The following is a 20,518-nucleotide window of genomic DNA, read 5'->3' as shown; positions in this document are numbered from 1 at the left end:
GGGAAGCGTTACGGGAATGTTTAAACGATGAAGGAAGTTACATGGTTAGTAGTAAATTGATCTCAAAGGCGGACGACACTTCAAGATTGAATCTATTTCCCTTGTTCTCAATTGATCTAATCTCTCTCAAACTTCTAGAATCAAAAGACCTCCATACAAGTTAAACAAATTTCCAAACATGGACATGTTTGTTTCATACTCCACTTTCATCCAAACGTGCAACATATGGCAAGCTCTTTGCTCAACACCGTATGGTACAATGCAATGTATCAAAACAAAACAAAACAAAATGAAACGAAAATGAAAGGATTAAAGAAATGAAAAGGAAGAAAAACAAAACAAAACAAATAAAAGAAATCAACAACACACACACAAAAAAAAAAGATATAAAAGAAACCAATCAAAACAGGTGAGCTTCTTCTGATAGCCCTTACACAACCTCCTCTCCACCTTTCTCTCTCTATCTCTCTCTCCCCTCTCCCCCTATCACTCTTTCTCTCTCGTCAGTTTACCCTTCCTCTTCCACTACATCACTTCCCCTTCACCATTCTCTACATTCAAACATCTTTTGAACCACATGAAAGGCAGAAGGTTGAGTGAGTTTACAAAATATCATTTTAATTCTATTTTATAGCATTATGAACATATTTCTGATATATTTTGTACACAGCTTCTTCTTTGTATTTACAACCAGTCACAAGAAATTATTACCCAAGCTAATCACTGCTTGTGTTTCAGTGAGAAATTATCATATCTCTATACGTCAGAAGAAAAAAAATGAATACAGCAAATAAGGTGTTTAGGGACACAAAGACATTAAAAGATAAAATGTATAGTCATGTGAAATGTTATTTCACACATAATGCTTTATAATCAAACTTTTCTGATTGAAAAAAATATCAAGTATAACACAAAAGACTAGGAGAGTTTTAATACATGATGTGTTGCTGGCTCTCTGAACTGTTGAAAGATAAGCAAATGAACAGCTCTAGATAAATTAACATAAATGGTGCTATCAATTTTTCTTCAAATGGAGATTATAAAAAATGAGCCCCAAAATGGTATAGAAATTAAAACCATATTGCCTGGGCCGACAATTACATGGAATTTATTTGAAATTAATCCCCTTATTCATAATGTTAGAGTAATGTTGGAGTAACATATAATATGGTTTATAAAAATCATCACAGAAAATCGACATGCATTTTGTCACATCTTTAAAGAATTAACATTGACAACTTCTATGGATATTTTTTTCTCACATGTTAAGACAGAATTCATTTACAACTACCTTTACTTCTATGTAAAGTTATAAGTAATTCCTTTAATAACTGCATCTCTATCACAGAACTCTCAAGAACTATAAACCAGAAATCGAATCAGCTCATAATTAAGTAGATTGCCCAATGTAACAAGATGCAAAAACAATCTGTGAGACAACATCAGAATGATCTCACCATACAGTCTGTCTGTGGTAAATGTAAACTTCATATGTGTGCACCATAGTCAATATATCAAGGGGCCATGAATGATCAATGTCAGTGACCCTGACAAAATTACTTTCTCGCAGTCACAGATATTTTGTAAAATGACAACTTCAATGAGCGTCAAAATCATCATATTCCATAATTACAGAAATATTCATAGTAACTTTTGATACCACCCTTTCTTCCTAATGAAAAAAATGTGATGGTGAATAATGTAATGCAATATACTACTTTGTGCTTTTCCTTGAATTCAAATAGCTAAATTGGGGAAGTTTTTATTTAATAAAACAAAGACTCCAGTTCCAGGCTTTGTTGTATAACATTACAACACACTAGTTACCTTGCTTAACAATGAATACCCATAAATGGGGAATATCATTCTTTTACTACAATTGAACTACATTGTACCATATGAACTTGATATGCCTCTGCAGGCTTCTGCTTGCTGTATTTCATTTTGATTGATTCAACTTACCTCTAAAGTTAGTAGATATAGATTAAATCATGTTAATTATAATACATGTTTTCATATATGAAACAATGGACCTATTGGCATCTAGACTGTTTAAATAACTATTGATCAAAGCATACTAAGGTTGTTTCATTCAAAAAGGATATAGATTAGCACACTTAACATGGGGTGATTTCATTTCCATATAGACTATTCATTTTTCCCCTGAAAGGTGATAAAATTTGCTCTGATTTGAGAATAATTTTCATAAGATAGAATTCTGAATCTTCCTTCTGACAGACATAAAATTTGCATTATTAATGTTTAACATCATTGATGAATAAACAAATATCCCAAAACCAATTCTAAAGACAAGGAAATTGAAAATTGAACATTAATAAATTATTTATGTATAGTCAAATGTGTTATTCAATACTGTATCTATTTCTAAGTTTGTTTTATTGTTTGTTTTTCCATGCACAGCAGCACCACATATGTAAACAGATGGTGAGGAATCCAACCAAATGCTACAATAAATAAGAACTGCCAAAAATAAATCTTGTACAAAATTCATGTCGGAATAACAGGCAAAGAATGGTAAGCGCAACAAGTTTTAAAAATGGGACTGCAAATTAGTCTTCCTACCTTCCTACCCCATAGTTTGTGGTGGTTCTTATACATAACATATTGAACAATCTGAAATCACTTGAAGACAGTTTCTCCATAATTATATTTCAATCACCCAAAACTCAAGATTATCTTTTAAGTGGTTGCCACTCTCCAAAGATTGAAAAATTAGAAATAATGTGTCAGATGTAACATAAAGAGTGGTCCTCATTAGAAGTTATCAGGTAAGTTGAGATAAATGTAATCTGCAACCAAATATGATTCTAGCTCCAACATAGAGTATATCCATAGAAATCTTATAAAGCATCTTGCACAAGAATCATTTATATCATACAGTATACAGCATGGATAATTAACAAATATAAAAGTGATTTTCAGCAAAGGTATCAAATTTGCTATCTACAAATTCTAATTTGAATTAGGAAGATCTTTCTTTATACACAATTTGCACATATGTAGAAAAAACACAAACACTACCTGATATACACTAATTAGCTGAAAAGTGCACTGAATTTAATTGCTTGAACCAATGTTGGCTTCCATATAATCAACTAATTTGGCTTTTCTGTGCACATTTCAGTCTGTGATAAAATAAGTTAACAACCTTATTGCAAAATTGTAATAAAATATTAAAATGAATATAGACTATTCAACTAAATATTGCCAAATATACATATATGATATATGTACAAGCATGCTGGAAATAATCCTTCTCCCCATCCCCTTGGAAATAAAAAAAACATAGGCCATAAATGGATAATTACATTCAGCAGTGATGATAATCCTCATCATATACAGATGGGAAAAGTTTTCTTTTCTTTCCAAGATTTTGTCAAATTAGTTGTAAGAGAAGGAACTAACTTCTGCACCAATAAATGAAGGATACTTTTCTTGATGAAATTTGAAATCAGTATCTCAATAGAATGTTCATGAGGTCAGCTATCATGCCTTAGATCATTTTTTTTCAAACCCCTTCAAAAGATCTTGCGAGGGTAAATCACACTTTGTAGATGCAAACTTCTCTGAATCTTGGAAATAATTAGAAAAAACCGAATCCAGGACTGTAAGTCAAGGATTGCGTAGAAAGTTATCCAACATAAGCTCTGGCAATATCGTTTAGACAGCATTTGTCCTGGGCTTCAATTTTGTGTGTGTGTTTTGGGCTCTAGGTTATGTTTACAGTTACTGGTATGGTATACTGCTGGGACTAAGGAAGATTGTGGAATGGACAAGTTTTTCAAAAAGGACTGCAGTACAACTGTTATTAGAGCATGTATCAAACTGTCTGAGCAAGGAGCAAAGATGCAAATTCATATTTAAGGGTCTTTGGGAATTACCTACTCCCTCAGAAAAAGGAGTTACAGCTGTGCGTCGCATGGAACTACCCTGCAGGCATACATACTTGGTGTCCTTAGAACGGGTCAGCACAGGGTTCTTATAGGCTATGATGACTTATAGCATTCCTGGAAAAGGGTTCTAAGCAATCCAGATCACCACACAGCACACGTTCTGTCAAAGCTGTTATGACTTGTAGCATCTATGGCGATCTGGAGTCCTATACCCCTTGCACAGTGATGGACCAAGTACCACCACAAGAGTTCTATAAAGTCTCTTAGGCTAGGATATGTCATGTAGCATTGAGTGAGAAGAGTTCTAAGCAATCCAGATCACTACACAGCACGAGTTCTGTCGTAGCTGTTATGTGTCTTGTAGCATCTACACAATCTGGAGTCCTATAAACCTTGCACAGCAATGGACCGAGTACCAGCACAAGAGTTCTATAACATCTCTTAGGCTAGGATATGTCATGTGGCATTAAGAGAGAAGGGTTCTAAGCAATCCAGATCACCACACAGCACACGTTTTGTTGAAGCTGTCATGACTTGTAGCATCTATGTGATCTGGAGTTTGCACAGCCATGGACCGAGTACGAACACAAGAGTTCTATAACGTCTCTCAGGCTAGGATATGTCATGTAGCATTAAGAGAGAAGAGTTCTACACGGTCTGGATCCCAATACATGTTTGAAGAGTGATAGACTAGAGACCACACATAGGGGATGAAGAACTCCTCAGGTTGGTCCTCCTCTACGTATCGAAACTTCAGCTCAGGAAATTTCTGGAGCAAAAAGAAAGAAAAGGGGAGAACAAAACATCATTATTATAATTAAGTATTTTGCATCACACGTACCTTGGAGGCGTGGCATGGTTCTCTCTTCCCGGTTTAACTGATTGGGAGTGTGCAGATGGACCACTACTCTTATACGAATAGCGCAGTGTTCTTAACGTGTGTGCAAAGTTAGGGACTCTCCTCTACACATGGACTCCATTTAACATCCTATCCAAGGGACATAGTGTTTTCCACTGTAACAGAGCCAGCATATATGAAACATACAACGCAGGCTTCAATCATCCACGTGGGTTGGATTCGAACCCACAATCTTTGGTTCGATTGGCAGACACTTTAGCAACTGAGCCAACTCCTCTCCTTAACACGTAACATTCAAATGACATTCCAATGCTCATATCTGATTCAAAGATGAAACATCTTAGGAATACTGAATTAGCTGGGGACCAAAATTAAAGGTTCAATATGCAATATTCTAGACAGTAAACTAATAAAACTATAAAATTATTTGATATTTAGTCTCATCCATGCAATAATAATAAAATAAAACTGGATTTAAATAGCGTTTTATACGGAATACGATCTCTTACCACTTACAGATATAATTATCAACCAAGCAATCAGATTTATTTACGCACAAGTGTTCGCAGTCTCCATTCCCGGGGAGTGTTCCTACTATATGGTCACTGTGAGTGCATATGGCAATTTCTATCACAAAAGGCTTTCGTCATCCTACCATGTCCCCATTTCTCTACTGGGTATGGAGTGGCAAATGTAGATTAATGTCTTGCAAAGGACATAAGTGCTGTGTCGAGGATCGAACCCACAACCTTTGCATTTCCAGTCAAATGCCTAAACCACTCTACTACAACACCACTGTAGACGGGCAATCACCAGTTACAGTATTCAGGGATACTAAATTTTCTATGTAGTTAGTATTTTGTATGGGACAAACTACTTTTGACTTGCCCATCTCCTAGTTTGAGAGACTTACCCTCAACCTATCCCTGGGCCATTGCAGCATGCCTTGTTTAATGATGCCCAAGACTTCATGAACTGACGGTGAGTCGTGCTCTTCTTGAGTCTCTTCTAACCTCACAGAGAAGTACGTCAGTACCTGCAAAGAGAAAAGCAGAAACATTTATGACCTTGAGAGGTTTATGAACATGAATGGTTAAGAGTAAACTTCACCGAGGAAAAGAATCAGAACCCCAAATAAAAACAAGGAAGTTTTTTGGATTGAAATTTCATCAATATAAGCTTGAAATATGAAGTGGAAGATTCTTTTTTTTAATAGCTTGAACCTCCATAAACATTAGACGTTATGTTAATGTCTTGTATAGAGTTCATTCAAAAGTGCAGATTTTTAGGTTTTAAAAATATTCTTTTATAGTATTCAGCAAGGGTATAGTGCTAGAATTTGTGGATAAACATTAAAAACATGAAATCCAGTTTCAAAATCAAAACAGTATTTCACACAGATGAATCAATTCAATAGAAATTAGATGAAAATTACACTACCAATAATGAAATTATGCCAACAACCATGTTTCATTATAAAAGAGCACAGCCATGTTAGAATCTGGAAACTGAATTTTTTTTGTTGGCATGGCACAGAACAGGCAAAAAGTAGAAAAGCTCTGGACTTTCTACTTAATCTGTTATCCCTTTTGGGATTTTTCAGATAATGAAAATTCAGACTGAAAGCTACTTGGGTCAAATTACACGACTTAACATGGTTAAATCGTTGGTTGTTGGCTACCCGCAAGAATGCCTTTACTGCCATTGGAATACATTACCCTTACAGCCTTCTCGCGGGCAGCCAATGATTTGCCTTTGAGAGCTTGGTGTGAGTCTTATGATTTTACAGAAGAGATACTTACCGTGTCGATATTTTGTATGATATCTTGGAACTTGGGATGTGATTTGAAGCTAGTGAAAAGGTCTTGCTTGTAGAGTAACGTGTACACTAGATGAGGATTGTGGGGTAGCATGTTGATGAGACAGGAATTGATGATTTCTAGCACCATACGAATGACCTCCTCTAACACGCTAAGATCTGATAACTGAAATCACAATAAAAATACAGAAAAAAATATAAGGTGCTGTTTTCAATTGTTGTAAAATAGAATTCTTTGGCTCACCTTACAATCTTGCTTGATCCTACACATGAAATTTCTGACCATGTACTTGCTACTCAAATTAATTTACATGTGACTTCAACCTCAAATCCTTGCTACAAAATCACCTCTTGTTTTACACATCAAAAAAACTAGGCAAATCATTCAATTTTTTTTAAACAACATAATTGAAGGCTAACAGATTACATTTCCTCAGGTTAAAACTAAAGGGCACAAACCTTATTTGTAAAATATCTTTTTTAATGCTGTTTTCCATTAGATTTTATAGGTATAATTTGATTTGTAATTCAGAATGAAAAAAATAAAAATGAGGTGCACTTTTACAAAACAGTGTAGCAATGCTCTTAACTACAAGAGTTCAATCCATGCAAGTACATTTGGTAGATTTCAAAAACTTGTCAACACATCTTTAATTCACATTCACAATAATGTTAACATATCACTGGTAATATCCAATCCAACAAACAATTCCCAAGGTGATGCACCAGCATAAGGTTGCCTCTACAATTTTGGAGAACATCTAAGCAAAGATAGCATGTACCGTTGATTTAAAAACAATGGAAACTGAAACTGATTTATCAAATCATTCAATATTCTAGTCGGATTGAGAAGACATATAACCTTACCAGATCATCGTGTTCCACCTCAGCATCCTGTGTAAGGTCTCCATTGGGTTCAAGCGCTGATGATGCTCTCAGCTGCTCTACAATCTTATCATGCTTCTTGATCAGTAACTCAAACAAACTACAGTAAGAAAGAGAGAAACAAAAATAAATATATAAATACTTTTCAATAAAAAATTTCAATCCTTCCTCTCTTTAAAAAAAAAAAAAAACCATATTTAGTCCTTCAACCCATTGGATATGATCAGCCTTTGTATAATATGCATTTGCCACAGACCAAGTTATCTCAGGAAAACAGCTTCACATTAACTATCATGTTAGGGGGGGAGGGGGGGGCTTAAGGAGTCCTGCTTTTTTTGAGATTGTGCACACATTGTGTGCCGGTAAGCACTGAATCCAATGACCGGGGTAATAATATATTTGTAAAGCGCTATATAAAAATTAAATATTATTATTATTTTTTTAGGGGGGGGGGGGGGGAGGGACTTCAGAAACGTAGAAATACAAAATCTCCTCTACAAGGATACAGGCAAGGGTAATCAATATGCCTGGGTAATAATTATGTCTATGCATTCTTCCAACCTCCCAAACCACCACTCTGGCATGCTACAAGACCATATCTGACTCGATCTGGACTAACAGGAAAACAAATCCTTCCCATGAAACCTGTATGCAGTAGAGACTACTCACCTGACTATTCTCTGTGTAACATAGGGATGCAGGGAATGGAACTGAGAAGACATGTTGGCAAGAGCAGCTAAGCAGTTTGTATGCAGGTACTTATCCTGTGGGTACACAATCAAAACAAAAAGGTAACATATCAAAGAGGATTCCATCTTAGTTGACTATCAATAAAAGTTTTTAACATTTATGTTTGGCACTAGAAAGCAGATCTTACACTTTTTTGTTCATTCATTCTGAAAGAAGATAGTTTACTGTAACATCTACAAATTTGAGTTTTTTAAGGACCTCATATCATTTCACAGATTGAGGAATGACCTACAAAGGTACACTACATCAAGTTATATATTCCATATGTTTGATTAATGCCCATGTCTACATGGGCATTTCGCTTGAAAATTCATAAAGAAGACAGGATTCAGAAAGATGTTTCTTTCTCTCCTCCCCTCTCTTCCCTCCTCCCCTTCCTTTCTCAAAATAATTGCCAAGCAGCCTCATTCATATTAAGTTTGATTTCATACACTTATACATTGAACTGTCCAGAAGTCAACAAGTGAGTAAAATGTATGTAAGAAAGCCCTACAAGGAGGAAAGTGAGAATGTCAAAAAACAGTTATCCTTAACTTCATATTTTCATACAAATAAAATAGAATTTATGGCAAAAATAGTCAATTTTGACTAATTGCCAAATAAAACCAAAGAAAGAAGAAAGAAGACTGTAGGTAATACTCACCCTCATTCTTGTCATGTTGTACTGTATGGTCCTAATGACAACCAGTACAATCAGGCCACCAAGTGTGATCTCTGTGATGGTTCTGTCTGTGTACCATGTCACCTGTTTCACCATCTAAGACAAAGAGAAAAGGGTACACATGATGACACAAAAGTGAATATCCTCATCATTATGATATTTGAAAAGACTATCCCAGTATTAAAAACAATGTTAGTGAATAAAAAAGATAGAAAAGAAGATACTCTTAGTCTTATGAGCATCATATTAACAGAACTGGAGGGCAGATAACCTCACTTAATAAATTTGACCTATCTAACCAATTTCTTCACAACTTAAATGATGTAATAATAGACTAAGACAATGTTGGATGTTTTTTCCTTTTTTTTTCTTTCTTGTGTGTGAAAAGCATGTATAAAGTGAAAAACTATTCACAACATCTGGCTTTAGTGAGCATTTGTTCATGTAATTCATATGACTCCTCCCATATCTTCAAGTAGAAGTCTCCCCAAGCCAACAGTTGAGAAGCATCTGTGTATTTCCTTATTGTTACACTTGCCAAGACTGTGAATGACCTTTATAATATAAACAGGATTACTGGAGACAATCCCTTCTGGACTATTTCCTTCCTGTTTCCTTTAGCAGGATAAATGGAACCAGACCATATCTCATTGCTACCGCTTTCCAGGATATTGGAAGGTCAATGAAAGGTCAATACAGGTTAAAGGTGAAGTGTCTCTTTTGCAGGCTGAAAATATAAACTTGTGTGAATCCTACGGTAAACAAGAGATAATACGAACTAAAAACTCCCCTGAAAAGATTAGAACTGGTAATTGCCTTTATCTGGAATTATATCGACCATTAGGAATTTTCGCATCGCATAGAAAATTTTCAGACACTTGTACAGTATGGTCTTATGTTTTGTGCTGCGCAAAGATTCAATCAGCTTAATTTTTGTCATGACAAGAAGTGGGTTATTGATGTGAACTAATGCTCATGTACTCTTTACAGCTTATTTTATGTATGTCAGTATTAAAGGAAAAAAGAAGTCAGTCAGTCAGTCAATAGTGTCTGACAGTGAAGTCTGGAAAATAAAAAGGTTTTCTTGCATAATTTGAATACTAGGACACTATTAACGTTTAAATTTCACAGAGAGGACATACGTGACATATTCATAATTCCTGCAAAGTTCTACAGATTTTGATGTTGGCTGCAAAAGGGATACACTACCTTTAATAAACCTGTCATACTAAAGATGTTCCAGATAGAAATAAAAATCATCTTCACCCAGTTAAATGGGCACAAATCAATGAAGACGTTTTACGACTCATGAGAAATAAAGAGTCCTGTGGAGATGTTGCCACCTGTAATTGCTTGATGACTCACCAATTCATGAACACACTTATTGAAGGAATCATCTTCACTCAGGATGAGCAGGATGATGAGAGTCATGTAGATGTGATGTGAATTCCTCTCCTGGGCATTGTACAGTATCTTCAGTAGGGGTATCACCTGTTTACATAAAAACAATCAATAATAAATAATACCAATCTATTGATGAGCACATAGAGAATTCAATTGTTTTTATTATAGGATTCATTTTGCATCAAATAATTGTTGCCTTGTTGAGCAAGCCTTTATAGCCCTTAACAAATGCATCAACATTTTGCAGTGAAATAGAATATGTAATAATTTGGAATATTGATCTACTTATAAAATTGGTCTGTATAAGTTCAATTGGTGATATAGAATATAGGGCGGGAGGGGGGGGGTGTAAAAATATTACTCTTGTTTTCGATTAAACTAGAGACAAAGGCAACATTTTAACAGACAGATTTAATGGTCTACATTCCCCTCCCCCACAGAAATATATCAAAATGATTTAAAGTTCCTATAATTTGATTAACAGTTCATAGCTTATCAATAAAATACACTGGAATTATGATGGGAATGCTAGCTAGGGTCAACTGCCAACTCTTTGGCTCTACTATCTATGATAGTAAAACTGAAAAATGCAAACATTTTAAAGAAGCACAACCCCAAAATATACATTACAGGAACGTACCAGTGTGTCGATGTATGTTCTTGAAAGGACATATGATCTACAACAGCACAAATATCTACATCAATACATCAATACAATATTTACAACAGTAAAAATGAAAAATGCACACATCTTAAGGAAGCACCCCCAAACATTAAAGGAACGTACCAGTGTGTCTATGTTTGTTCTTGAAAGGACGTAGTTCCTGAAGTTGATGTTCTGATGGAGGAGGAGGTAGAGGAGGAGTGTGCTTTGATCGTCTTTGAGATGGTTGCAGAATGCTTCATACAGGTTAGCTGAGTTGAGCTTGAAGGGTGGCAGGGAGCCAGATGGACCAATGGGCATTCCACCATCTAGGGGGAAAAAGAAAAAGAATCAAAATATGATGATGATGGTGGTTATTTTACCTGACTGCTAAGAAAGCATAAATGCTTGTAAGTGAGCAGCCAGACGGCCTACGGCTTTAGGTTCTCTCTGAGGGACCTGGTAATGAGGATTAATGCCTTACCAAAGGGCACTAGCGCATCGACTTGGTTTCGAACCCGGGTCACCGGAATACGGGACCACTGCTCTACCGACTGAGCTATCGCGCCTCTTAAATGAAAATTATATCACTCTGTTAACAATAACAAATCAGCCTAAACTATTGCATTTAATAGAATTCTGATTTCCTCTAGATCATATTACTCTCTCAGGTTTGAATCAGACCAGCTGAGCTTCTTAGATATATTCACTAGCAACAAGGAAAATGAATGATCCTACAATCATTTTCTTTCATTGGTCCACAGTTTAGAATACTAGACTTGCAAACACATACTGCAGCGAAATTCCCCAAAAGGCTGCAGTAAAATATACATTGTGTATTGAATCAAAATAGACATAACAAGCATTTAACTGTTTGGAAACTTACACTTATGGAGAAGACTGTGTTTACCTTGTGAATTTGCGAAATTGCAGAGTGCCTTCCTGTAGGGATTGTGTATCCCCTTCTCATGTGTGTAGTGATTGGTGAGGACCTGTAGGAGTAGAAGACTCTGGTTGGCTAAGAGTGCCCTGTCTTCTCTATCATCCGGCTTGGATCTTGTCCCGTAACCTAGTGTGAGCACTGCCCAGATACCGGCTGAGGAAGGACAGAATAGCATCAGTATCACCATTTTGATAACAAAAAAAATATACCGTTCTTGTATTATAGCGCATGCCGCATTATGATATATAACTTCTCTACACACTTTTAAAGGACTTTGGATATTATTACCCCGGCTTTAGCTCCAGCAACCGTAGCGCTCAGTCCATTCAAGGAATGAATCCTACCAGGTACCCACTTACTACACCTGGGTTGAGTGTGGCAAATGTAGATTAATTAACATAGGAAATCCACATACCAGTGTGTACACTCATACTACACTGCTTAAGTCTTTATGGGTTTGTTAATCATTACATGATCACACAAACAACAAAGGGTGAAAGTATTTTTAGTTCACCTTTTTTTTCTAAAGAGTCCTATCAAAGGAACCAGATGTTCCTACCCTTAGGATTTATTTCCCCCCTTTTTTTTAATAAAAAAAAAAAAAGATAAATGAGATTTCTGATACAGCAGGTATGCTTATATTGGACACTTACGCTATGGGAAGAAACAAATTAATGTTTTTTTGGCTCTCATAGGACAATGTAGCCATTATGTGCATACTCACATTCTGTACAAGAACTTTGCTTAGCTCTTAATTATTTTAAATACAATAAGTACCGAGCCATAGAGATACCCCAAAAAGGAAACCTTTTGGCTGCAGTTTACAAGAGAACTACCTTGGGTACAAATGCCAGGTCATATTTTCAAAACACTTTGCGACTAGGCATGAGTCTGACCATAACTGGGTTACCACAGAATATCAATTGAGCCTACCTGCTATTGCTGCAGAGATACCGTAGAGAAAGCTGGCTGGCTTTGGGGAGTCTCTCAGAAGCTCGGCTGGACAGTCTTCTCTCTTGATGAACTGGTCCAGGAGAATCTTAACCAGAACATGGGCATCACTGGAGCTGCAGAAAGAGACACAGTAGTAAGCCAATTGGCATTATCAGATAGTAGCGATTGTGAGGTCTTTCGGTCATTACCACTCAACTCAATACAAGTACAAAGTGTCCCCACTCTATCGATGAAAATTGTTCAATGTAATAACTATACTAAAGTCATTGTCTTTCAACAAAGGTTACTACAAAATGAGCATGAGAGCTATATATTTTGAACACTCAGTAATCATGAAATCTGCTATGAATATCTATCTTGAGTAGTGCTTTTCACATATCGTTGTGTGGCGGGCGAAGGCAACATGCAGGCATGCCATAGAGCAAATTTCTGGTCACTTGCAGCTAAGGTTTTGATTGTTTATAATAATAATAATAATAAATTGCATTTATAAAGCGCTTAATACAATGTTTCTAAGCGCTTAACATACAAGTAATTAGGTACAACGTAAAATAAACATACAGCAATAATAATACATAATTCTAATAATAACATTACAGATAATTAAACTGCCCTATAAATTACTATTTCCGGTAAACAAAAAATACTTCAAACTTGCCTTAAAAGACTCTACAGATGGGGATTGACGAATAATAATAGGTAAACTGTTCCATAATTTAGGGGCTGCAATGGCAAAAGTACGATCTCCGTAACGGGTATTTGTTCGGGGACCAGGGGCGTATTGGAAATTAGCATGTGTAGTTGACCGTAATGAACGTGATGGAACAATAGGTTTGAGAAGGTCGTTTAAATATGATGGAGCATAACCATGTTTAATTTTGAATACTAACATGTTTTAATTTTTTTTCAAACATGACTGAATTCTTTTCTTTATCAACTTCTAATAAAGTGCAAACAGATAGCTTTGTATAGAATAAGCACATATTTCTGAAATTACAGGCAGTTTTATGCGAGCAACTTTTGCTTAATGCTGCAGTGCACTGCCACACTTCGCACAACGTGTTTACCCAGCAATACCAGCTGCTTACGCAATTACCCTGGCTTCTACCAGCCACACAACGATATTGATCCGGTGCGACCTTGAAATATGGATTATATCTTCTGTTTGGAGCCAGAAGGACGTCAATTCACTCTACATCAACATAGAGTTAACACCTTTCTGGCACCAAATGAACGATAACATACTCACCATTTTCCATGCATGATGTACTCTGTTATGAGGCTCTTGTGTGATATCCTTGGAATGTACATCTGGACTGATAGCAGAACCAGGAGGGTGTTTATCGTCTCCAGGTGAATCACATATGTGAAATTCCTGCAATTTAATCAAAAGGATCACTAATTCCTATTCCAATCTGATAAATGATGATAACAACATAATCTTATACATGGAGATACAACTTTTAAAGACTGTTAAATATGATAGAGCAAGTGATATGTCAGTAGCACCCCACATTAAAACCAATGAGCATCTAATTAATGTTACAGCAAGACAAATACATTTGTATGACTAGAAACATTACATAGTAACAAAGAAAACAAACTTCCTGTATCAACAGTCCTCTCATCCGTGGATTTCAGTTTCAATGAACTATAAATCCTTAATTTCTCAAGTACTACCAATCCCTTTTTCAACAAACAGGCTCATTGGATTTGAGACTGCTACATTGTGCACTACAGACGAACATCAAGTCTTACATTCCCTCCCACTGTCCTACACATTATTCAAAACCAGTTTTACTTTCAATACACTTTACATCTACACTATAATCTATAAACCATACACTACAATCAAAAGACATGTTTTGAAGCTCATGAAAATGAAACTGAAATAGAATGTCTATCAGTAACCATATAAGTTAAAGGCATCGTTTAACAATGTTAAATCTGAGATGCATGGCCCTATGTGTAATCAGTGTCTGTGATATGGTGTAATATTGAAGCCCAAAAAGAATGGCGCTTCAAAATGAACATGAAGTGCCTCAAAAAAGTGACAATCTTTGAGTGACCGGTTATACCATACTCATTTTCCCCAATAGACTGAAGTGTTACAAAAACCATTAGGAAAACGGTTTTTGAAATTTTGATTTCCAATCATACACTAAATATCTTGATAATCAGACAGGCAATTGGGTTGTAAAATTCATGGGGTTCCTGAATGACTTTAAGGTTTATAATTATCATTGCAGCATGAGCTAAATCCAGGATTTTTTTTTCAGAATCTGAGACAAAGATAACCAATCCCTATAAATAGGATGAGTTCACTTACAGCACAGGGACTTCAATGAGGAGTTGTATGAGAGTCTGGATGAACCTCTCCAAGAGCGACTCGTCTCCGTCTGCATCCCCATTCTCCATCACATCTTCCACATTAAGCACGGTAGAGGAGGGTTTGGTTCTCACCAGGACCGACAGCTGCTGGAGGATACGCCCCTCCGACAGCATCTCCAGGAAGTACTTCATGCTCCGTCGGATGATGAACAGGGCGTTGTAGGTCTGCCACGTGAAGACATGGCTGAAAGACAAATGCAATAGTTCAGAGCTCAAATGTTGCTTCTTTAATCGGGTATTTAATATATAGTATTGAAAATGACTAGCAAACAGATCTTAAAGACACTCATATCAGGTCCCATATCCAATGTTGATCTTGACATATATTGATAAAATAAAAAACACAATTCATTCCAAACGATTCCATGACAGGGAAAAAATACACGGGAGCTCAGGGAAAATTACTCCCCGAAAGTCATGAAAGAGCCCCCCAATATTGCAAAGAGTTCAACGCAAAACAAATTTTTAGAGTGTTATTTTCATGCAAGCAAGCTTGAAAATTAGACCCCAAAATTTTATAAATATTTGTTTCCCTGTTCCAAGAGCAAGATACATGTACATGCACAGACATTTCAATCCAGACTGTCTTTAGGGTACCGTATTCATAATGCAAGGTAAGTGTCAAATTCAGAAGTGTGTCCAGTCATTAAAGGTAAAGACCAGTATTGGAAACGCCCCAATTTCAAAAAATGAAATGGAAGCTCTCATTACCAATCATGTGAAAGAATATGTTTTGACTAATACATGATGGTAAAAAGTTTGCCGGGAAACCGCCTACTAATTCATATATTTGGTAAATTTGTTTCTCTCATGGTCTGTGAGAGATATAGGGTAGTCCCATATACATCTTTCTGTGTATAGTGCTTGTAACTTTACGAAGAATGGGCCAAATTTCTTATCATTTTGATGATTCCAGAACCTTGCAGATGCTAGATGATCAACCTTTTCTGATCGATTCCACAACGTTTCTTTCACAATGCAATCTTATGACCATAACTGGTCTTTACCTTTAACATATTTTACACATGAGGACAAGTTTAGAGAAGAGGCAACAGAAATTTGAATCCAAAAAATAAAATGAGAAAGTAGAGTGCACCAAGACCAAGGAAAAGAGCACTAAAAAGGGTACAACATGTAAATATTTGATGATAGTACAAACAAACCATAGAAATATTTTACATTTTTCTGCATAAACAAAATAATAGGACTACCAAAGTGTTTAAAGTTTAATGGTTCAGTATTAAAGTGATATAAACTTTGGTAGTGTATTTTTTTTAAAAATCCATTGTTCTATCCGAAACTATTTTAAACTTGGGCCCATTTGATTTTGTATCTATAGTGACAGTGTTAATGTTTTTACATTGATATGTAATGAAAAAGTACTAGTTACTGGATATGACATTGCTAATGAAATATGATTATTCTTTGTTTGCTAAATATACAATATATATCTAAAGGTGTCTGTTTAATCAAATAAATCCAAAAAATTAATTCATTTGTTATGGTTCTAGAATTTACAAGAGATCCCATAGATAATCTGAAAAACCTTGTTAAGAGAAAACAACTTAATGTCTCAGAGGAATAATTTGCAAGATTAAAAAAATTCTAAAGAAAATTATATTAACAGAGTACAAACAAACTTGTATTATTGTAAATATTTTGTGAATTTGTTCAATCATGTATAATCTGTGTAATATAAATATTGTATCATTCATGTGTCTTAACACAAAAGTTGCAATATTCATGTTTTTATAGAATTGCACATGACCTTATAAATGGATATATTTGAATCTGTTATATGTGCATGCCCCTATAAGATTGATAACACTGCATTCAAGAACACAATATGCTGTTTGATATGCACTGCACAGGCAAATTTTTACCCTTCCTTGTCCAATACAGCCCTCCTAAAGCTGATAGGAATAATGACAAGAAACAAAATATGAGTAAATTTGGAGGGGGAAAATGGAGGTATGTACTGTAAGTACTTGTAACAGAATAAATCTAAAAATTCTGTAGGAAAATATGCCTTCTATGATTTTGCAACAATTTGTTATCAAATTACTTTTCATCACTTTTTATTACTTGAATGTGATTAATTACATTTGTTCTTTTTTCATTAGAAGAGACAAAGAGGTTTTTAAAAAAAGGATGGAAATTACTTTGAGAGTAAAAATAAAGAAGACTAAATCATCGTTTTGGTGAAAAGTCTTCCTACATGTATAATTTGAAAATACAGAACAAGTTTTACACTACCGGTAGACACTTTTAAATAAAAATTTGAGGATTTCGATGGTACTCACTCTTCATTTTGTGCTGAGACTTTGAGCTGCATGGCTCTTTTGTTGAACACACGAACCAATGCACACAGGTTACCTGAATGGAGGTTACTATGAGCTGTAAAGAAACATAAGTGAGACCAGGGTTCTCGTGAGTGTACAGAAACACCTCTTGTGCTAATACCAATAAGCCAGTTCACGGTTGCAGTGTGAGCATGAGCAGATAAAGGTCATTGCAGACCAAATTGTGAAATACACAGAGACAAAGTACTTGATATGTGCTCATGAAAGTTATGTAATCATTATTAATTTATGCACAAGCAGTGTACTCCATGATAAACGGTTGGAATTATTCTTTGAAAAGGGGAAACACCTCCATCGCTGTAGGAGTACATATTTCAAAATGTACAAAGTACATGTAGGACCTCTTCATGTTTTGAAGATCTGTGGCTATTCGGGGTCATTTGGGACATGTGATAACCGTGAACGGGTCTATTATGGAGGATTTCTGGAGAAAAAAACACCTACCAGGAAAACAACAACTTCCACAAGTCACAAGCCTTAAGGGTAATAAATCTGTCACTGCATACCGGGTACTTTTAATCCCCCTCCCAAAATCATCACAATGATGCTGCAAGACCATATTTTACAGGTATCATAATACAAATATTGATCTCTAACTGTAACAATCAAGAACTTACCTAATGTCTTGCAGAGATTCTGTGATGATTCCTCTATCAGCCTAGCATCGGCACTACTGTGTGGGATGTTGAACGAAAAGGACAGGAGCTGCTCCCAAAAAGGATCTGTATCGTCAATAGATTCCTTCCCGACGAATCTCCGAAGAAACTCATTCTCTCCCAGCTCACTCAGGCTACTCCCGGTGCCACCCATTGTGAACCCAAGATGACCCAAGAATGACCCAAGAATCAGATGGTCTTCCCTACTGTAAAGTATTCTTTCTTGATGCTAGAAAATCTCTCTGGTTCTGGTTCTGGTCAGGGCATTCACATCAAAACAAGTTCTTGCTGTTGAGTTTGTCACTGAAGGCCATGATGGTCAAGAAATTCAGAAGTGGAGCAAGTCATTTGTAAAGTTCCAACCAACTGTAAAGATAGCAAAATTTGAAATATAAGAAACTATAATTTTTCTTTCTTTCTGACTAGTAGTACTAGACAGGGAAACAGTTGCAGCCCAAAGTACTAAAGACAGTGAATAAACATACAAGATAATGATTCCCTTGCATGGGGCTTTTACAATGAAATAGACCGTTTAGGATGAGATGACACGTACCCTAAAAGACAACTATCCCTGGACACATAACTCATCTACAAATGTACAGTAGTTGAAGTTCCAATTTTTTTTCAAAACAAACTACGTTTAGGTCTATCCATCCCATTGTTACAAGAGAGGTCCAGTCCAGCTTTATTGGAAAAATGATTGTAGACTGCATACTGATCATTATTATTTTTTTTAATGAACTTGGCTTTAAGTCTAATTAAGACTTGTAGAGAAATCTGTAACATAAATTGGCTGGTGATCCATCACAACAATGAGCTGGCGTTGCTAATGCATATCAACAGTAGGCCGGAGTGTGTGCGTGTGCGTGTGAAGTTAGCGACTGTAATCTGAGATATACTCATTGAATTCATGCAAGGAATTCACATTATGAATTGATGATGATGATGATTACAGTTGCTACCTTCATGCACGCACCCTCGCACCCCGGCCTACTGTCGGTAGACTATGCCCTTGTAATTGTATACAGACAGTAACGTGCTGCGTTCTGTCCTGAAACCTGTGAGAAAGTGTAAACTAATGTCTTTGTTTTTAAGAAAAATACTCCAAAGAAGATAAGAAAATCGAAATGAAACAGGTAAGAAAGATAACGACTTTTAATCCCGACCATTATTTGAACAATTGTGGAAGATTTAATTGATTGTGTGTTTAATTATGGGTAGACCTACATCTCCTTCCTTGCCAGTTGCAGGAGTCACGGTTCCAAATGGTCACAGTGGTGAACAAGCGCAAGCACCGTGTTTTCCACTTAACATTGTCTGCGTCTATGAAACAAGGTGAGGGATACGCTAACCCACAACGCAGGCTTCAATCATCCACCTGGGTGGGATTCGAACTCGAGATCAGATTCAGACTTTGGTTCGACATGTTCGACAGGCAGACATTTTACTTTTAAATTTACTTTACAGACCGAGCCAATCGAGCGACATTGACTTCTGAAGATGATACAATGACAAATGACGGATTAGTAACAAAGAAATATGTTTAAAGGTAAAAAAAAAGACCCTGGCCGAACTAATAAATACAATTCTTATTAGGTCTACGAAAAATTTACACTCGCAGGTCACAACTATTCTTAGAACCCTCACAATCAATGACATGTAAACACGTCTGCACAAACACGAAACAGTTCCGACCTGAGCTGCGCCTGCCGACAGTTGACCGTGGGTTCACAATCACATTTCTCATCTTTATGTGCAGGTGAAAATCATGTAACAGTAACTGACAGAACATTTTACACTCTAAAATATATACATTACCTAGAATAATAAATTCAGTCCATATTATGTGGAGATCAAATGAAATATATTACTCGCGCCGTTATGGTTGTGATAGAAAATCCATTGACGTGTCGGCATCCGTTTCAATAAAATTTTACTTCACTAAATATATCGGTTAACAAGTTCACAAATTAGTTACTTGGCGCATTTACTGCACTGTCAATCTAACATTTAATACTGATCGCACATGGAACTTTTCAAACCCGTCCCATTGAATATTTAGAAACAATCAAATATTATCAAACTTTTTTGAAATTATCTCAAGTACCTTTATTACATTTGTTTTTATTATTTAAATGTAAAAACGAAAAACAACTATATATAGTTCCTATTATTTTATTTTGTATTAAATTGGCACTTTTCATTGGTTGTGAGTGGATGAAAATAGTTGGTTATTTTAGTAAATGGCTCAGCAAGAAAAATCCTAGGCTTGTAGT

The 20,518-nt window shown here is 35.9% G+C and overlaps 1 protein-coding gene across 1 annotated transcript; it reads right to left on the bottom strand.

Moving 5' to 3' along the window:
- Positions 1-658: 658 nt before the first annotated feature.
- LOC578136 (dymeclin) lies at positions 659-20,192 on the bottom strand. Its single transcript, XM_011680530.2, has 15 exons — positions 20,061-20,192; positions 18,204-18,608; positions 17,527-17,620; positions 15,162-15,407; positions 14,082-14,207; positions 12,812-12,945; positions 11,846-12,031; positions 11,080-11,264; positions 10,254-10,379; positions 8,871-8,984; positions 8,147-8,241; positions 7,460-7,577; positions 6,576-6,758; positions 5,687-5,809; positions 659-4,683 (listed from the first exon to the last, which is right to left on the bottom strand). Exons 2-15 carry the CDS (start codon positions 18,394-18,396, stop codon positions 4,537-4,539), a joined length of 2,070 nt encoding a protein of 689 aa, XP_011678832.1. The 5' UTR covers positions 18,397-18,608; positions 20,061-20,192; the 3' UTR covers positions 659-4,536.
- Positions 20,193-20,518: the final 326 nt, after the last annotated feature.

This window comes from Strongylocentrotus purpuratus, unplaced genomic scaffold (assembly GCF_000002235.5).
Source record: "Strongylocentrotus purpuratus isolate Spur 01 unplaced genomic scaffold, Spur_5.0 spur5_contig_838, whole genome shotgun sequence".
Classification (NCBI taxonomy): domain Eukaryota; kingdom Metazoa; phylum Echinodermata; class Echinoidea; order Camarodonta; family Strongylocentrotidae; genus Strongylocentrotus; species Strongylocentrotus purpuratus.
Note: the sequence above shows the minus strand (reverse complement) of the source record. Positions and strands in the feature narration are given on the sequence as shown.